This window comes from Gavialis gangeticus, unplaced genomic scaffold (genome assembly GCF_001723915.1).
Source record: "Gavialis gangeticus isolate Ggan-Ray unplaced genomic scaffold, GavGan_comp1, whole genome shotgun sequence".
NCBI classification, from domain to species: Eukaryota; Metazoa; Chordata; order Crocodylia; family Gavialidae; genus Gavialis; species Gavialis gangeticus.
The window spans coordinates 6,647,591-6,652,207 of NW_017728973.1; the positions used below are offsets into that span (position 1 = coordinate 6,647,591).

Below are 4,617 nucleotides of genomic sequence, written 5' to 3' on the forward strand. Positions count from 1 at the left end.
CTGGCTACCAGCCAGGCTCTGAGAAGCATGATCGTTGCTGCTGCAGCCCCAGGATCTCAGGTAAGGCTGCTGGGGACAGCCCAGTGCTGGCTCCAGCCTCCCCTACCCCACCTGGGGTAACTTGCTGCACACCAGAGGGTGCGTGGCACAGGTGTTCCCTGGGGACAAATAGCAGTGGCACAACATGTGTCGCTGCTTGTTGTCCTTAGGGAAACAAACATCTACTTGTGTAGATGTGGCTGTAAAGGGCTTGGCAGTAGAAGCCAGCTGTGCTGAAAACCAGTGTTAATGGGCTCTGATTTAATTTTCTAGAAGCTGTGGACAGAGAAATGGACTTTTTTCACTCCTGTGGATTTGAAAAGAAGATATGAATGGGGCAATTAGTTATTAGGGTAACAAGGATCAAAGGTTTTTCTAGTCAAAGTCTGGGATTTGGTGTATTCCGTCCCAGACAGTGGAGCCCTGATAGGGCAGATGTCTCTACTGCATATTGCACCATAGTGTAGGTCAGTGGTTCTCGACCTTTTTAGACTTGAGGCAGCCCTCAAAAATGCTGGCTCTTAGTTTCAAATTTTTTGGACTACAGAAAAATAATACATCAGTCTTTTTGTGTTATAACAAGGTTGGAAAGACCACAACTATGGATTTTTATTTGAAATCCCTGGGTTTACATTGTGGATCATGTTATCATGTTTGCGCACCTAACGGCGCTAATATTGTCACACCCCACAGAAGCCTTGAAAGGATCTGAAGGCACCCCAGGGTGCTGTGTCACCCTCTTTGAGAATCACTAGTTTAAATGTACCTGAGCTAGCCTGTTTAGCTGAGATAGCTGTGCATATAAGCATCTAATCCCATTGTTCCTATGGAGGCCTATGTGATGCAAAGCCTCAGGCTAGTACCTAATTGCAGCACACCCACATGTTGCCTAATTAACAGTAGATCAGATCAAATCCCAAATGAAACCACACCCAGGCTAATGCTTCATTGCTGTTCTCAGTTGGCCACTGGGATCCAAAAGCTGATGGTGGATTGTCAGGGTGCATTTGGTATAGGAGAAGGGGCTGCTGGAGGGGGGTGTCTCACTTGGGTGTGAATGGGGCTGTGCCACTGTTCCTTGGAGTTTGGACTGTGCTTTGAACACTGAAGTTACCCCTATTGCTCACTGTTCTGGTCAGGCAGAAGGGCTGCAGCAGGTAACACACCTACGTTCTGGGATTGCCAGCAGCAGAAGTAGGAACCAGGAGATACAAAGACCGTCCCTTTTTGTCTCCTACCAACAAGCAGTTCATACAGACTGTTTTAGCAGTCTTTAGATTCCACTCCCCCGCCCCCAGCCATTGGCTCTGGATACTTCTGCTTTTTGAAGATCATAATGCTGCCTCTGGCTTTCTTTCTTCAGATCCAGAACAAGCAGCTAATGGCTTGTCTGCTGCCTTAGCACTGCACAGGATGGGGAAACAAGGTGCCGGGGGAGGCTGAGAACAGGCTTGTCTAAGGAGCAGGCTTTAGTGCTTCCCTCCTCCTAGACAGGAATAACTTAGCAGCTGTGAGCAGCACCTCTTGTTAATGCAGAATTAACAGCACTTCCCTTCCCCCACCACCCACCTCAATCACTATAAAGGGATTATGTGATGCGGTTCCAGAGGGATGGACCCAAAACCCTGTTTCCCACCCTGCTTTTACTTTGCATCTCTCCAAACAGCTCTCGGTAGCTGCATTGTACAGGATCCAGCCTTGTGCAGATGCTGTGAGTATCGGCCTCCTCACTCCATTGCCATTTACAAGGGATAGGCAGCACGTAACATTACTTATTCATTCATCTGTATGACATCCTTCATCTCTGACAAAGCACTTATCAGAGGATGGTACCAACTTCTGTGGCTGCTACAGAGTAAACACTGGGTTGGGCTTCAGAGCACCTGCTTCATTTATTTTAGTTTCCATAACCATACAATAGCCTTTTTCTTTGCCTTACTGTTGGTTTCCAGGTTAGTTTCTCTTGCAGTGCTCTCCTCTATATTGTGTTTCAGTGAAGATGCAATCTAATGATTGTAGCAGCCCATTTCCTCACAGGAAGTATTTTTCCTTTGGCAAAAAGGGCAAAAGAGATGCAGAATAATATCTGCTTGTTCAGTGATTAGATAGGATTTGAAGGTATATTGATGCTTTCCTGCCTGTCACTAAACCTTGAATCTGTGAATCTCCCTGTTTTTCTTCCTTTTTTGCAAACCATAAACTAAGCTTTGCAGCCTTCCTCTGAGGAGGTAGGTGACACCTTACAGACTAGCTGGTTCAGAGAAGCATGGGCTTTTCGAGGCAACAGCCTGTTCTGTCAGATGCTATAGAAGGGCAGGCCAAGGAAAGATTGCACACATCCAGGAGTGGATCCAGAGGGAGTGTGGCAGCGTGGTTGCACCCACCTTTGGGCTGTGTCATGTGAGCTCTCAGTGCAGGGTCTGCCAGGAGTCATGGCTTTCATGCTGCTCTGGAGCCCAGCAGGTGAGTGCTGCCTTTGCCATGCCACTCAGTGGGGAGGGTGAGAGGGAGGAGCAGCAGCAGCACTGATGCTCTGGGTTCTGAAGATGCATAAAAGTAAGGGCTGTGGTTGGACCCTTCGTAGATCAGCTGGAGAGCTCACAGCTCATGCAGAGCTCTGACAGGAGCTCATTCTGACAGGGCAGTGAGCTTTGAACTTTCTGTCCACAGCCAAAGGGAGCACACTGGCCCCCATGCCTCATGCATGGACCTGCTACTGCACACACTCGCAGTTTACACATGGTGAATCAGAGATGCATGAAAGGCTAAGAGACTTGTCCAGGGTCTTATCATCAGATGATCAGTCTGAAGTCTGTACAAGCAAACGGCAGACTCCCTGCCCAGTGCTGTGACTACAAAGGCTGCTTCTCTCAGGTGTTGCCTGGTCATAGCAGCTGCATTGTAAAAATCCTAGTAACTGCTCTGCAGTGGAATAGCTTCCTCTCTTAACCATAGTTGTGACTAATGTGCATTCCAAATTCATTAACAGAGGTTGGCTCTGTCTTTGTACAAGCAAACTTGCTTTTTTTGGCCAAGCTGGGGGTGGAGCACTGTGTGAGAAAAGAAAAAAGGCCATGGCGCATTTCTGGGAACAGCAGGGTTTTGATGCTTCCCATTGCTAAGTCAGTTCTTTTAGGGCGTAGCTGCCGTGTAGGGCCTGCATGTTTACTACAGTCTCTTTCAGTACTTGGTGCCGCAGTCTGAGTTTTCACACGTGGCTTTCTGTAAAGTAGCAATTCCACAGTGTGGCAGCTGAGTGCTCAGTTGTCTGTTTCTATATATTCCTGCTGTTGCCACACATTTTAACAAGGAACAAGAAGAGGGAGAGATAGCAGAGTGATTCATTCCCTTAGGGAGTGTGGAGGGGTAAGAACTACAGCAGACAGACAGAGAAAGAGACAGCATCCCTGAGGCAGCAGTATGGTTAGGAAGAAGCAGTTCAGAACCTCTTTTGCTCTGTGCCCTCGAGTCAAAGGTGTTGGTCACTCATGACTTGTAATAGTGAGACATGGTTACAGAGTCAGTGTTTGTACTGAAGAGATGTCATTTCAACACAGGACAAAATTTGTATTCTCATATCATTTGGGTGGTCTCAGGAGAAGGGTAGCACACTATAGATGCCTTAAAAGAACATAAGGCATGGACCAACTGAAGATGTACTTGCCACATCATCGATTAAGATGCCTTTTTTTAAATAGAGACACCACAGCACTTTCTGTATCTGACTAGCACAGAAACATGCCCTCCAGATTTAATGAATCACCTTCTGTCTTTTTCAACACTGCTCATCACTTCCTGAGGTCAAAAATAAGACATGGATGATAACTGCAAGGAGACATCATTCAAGGGTTGAATGTTGTTTTCCATTCTCTTTCAGATCAATGAGTTAAGCAATGTTCCTGTCCCTGTGATGCTAATGCCAGATGACTTTAAAGCCTACAGTAAGATTAAGGTGGACAATCATCTGTTCAACAAGTAAGTCAGTGCAGTTTCACGTCTTGTTTATGCATTTTGTCTGTTTAAAAAAAAAAAAAAGCCTTTTGCTCTAGGTCAGGTTTTGCAGATGGCGACCCGGTAAGCTCCTTCCCATGCACAGAGCATCCCTCATGATTAGATAAATGCCCATGTAAGGGAGATGCCCAGACTGCTAAGCAAGAAAACAGGTATTTTGTCCATCAGTACCACACTGTCCTGTGGTCTTGCTTCTGTAATTGAAGCATGGCAACTGTGGCAAAAAGCCACCTTGGTTTCTCCCCAAAAATCTCTGCCCTGTGACACTGTGATTTAAATCTCTGTGCTGTGACCATTCAGTTAGGATGGGCCCAGCACACGGGACCACACCCTCAGCCTGTCTCTTTAGGGAACTTGAGTTGGCTGCATTCCTGAGGGAGGGGGGAAACCTGCTCCCTCTGCTTACATGACTTGCATCACTTACCTGGGTAAGGGGTTTCTACCTGGGGAGCTGGAATCTGCCTGGTAACAAATTGGTTGGCTGACAGCCAACTGGGGCTGACCTCCGCTGGCCCAGGTGAATGAGGTCACAGGGGCTATATAAGTTAGGACGGGGAAGGAGGCGGT

General features: G+C 47.1%; 1 protein-coding gene across 1 annotated transcript in view; it reads left to right on the forward strand.

Annotated features, from left to right (window-relative positions):
- Positions 1-4,617, forward strand: part of PIP4K2B (phosphatidylinositol-5-phosphate 4-kinase type 2 beta) — a 40,071-nt gene that overhangs the window by 13,826 nt on the left and 21,628 nt on the right. Inside the window, exon 2 of the mRNA XM_019507590.1 lies at positions 3,917-4,014. Coding sequence (XP_019363135.1) covers positions 3,917-4,014 — 98 coding nt within the window. The remainder of the gene's footprint in view (positions 1-3,916; positions 4,015-4,617) is intronic.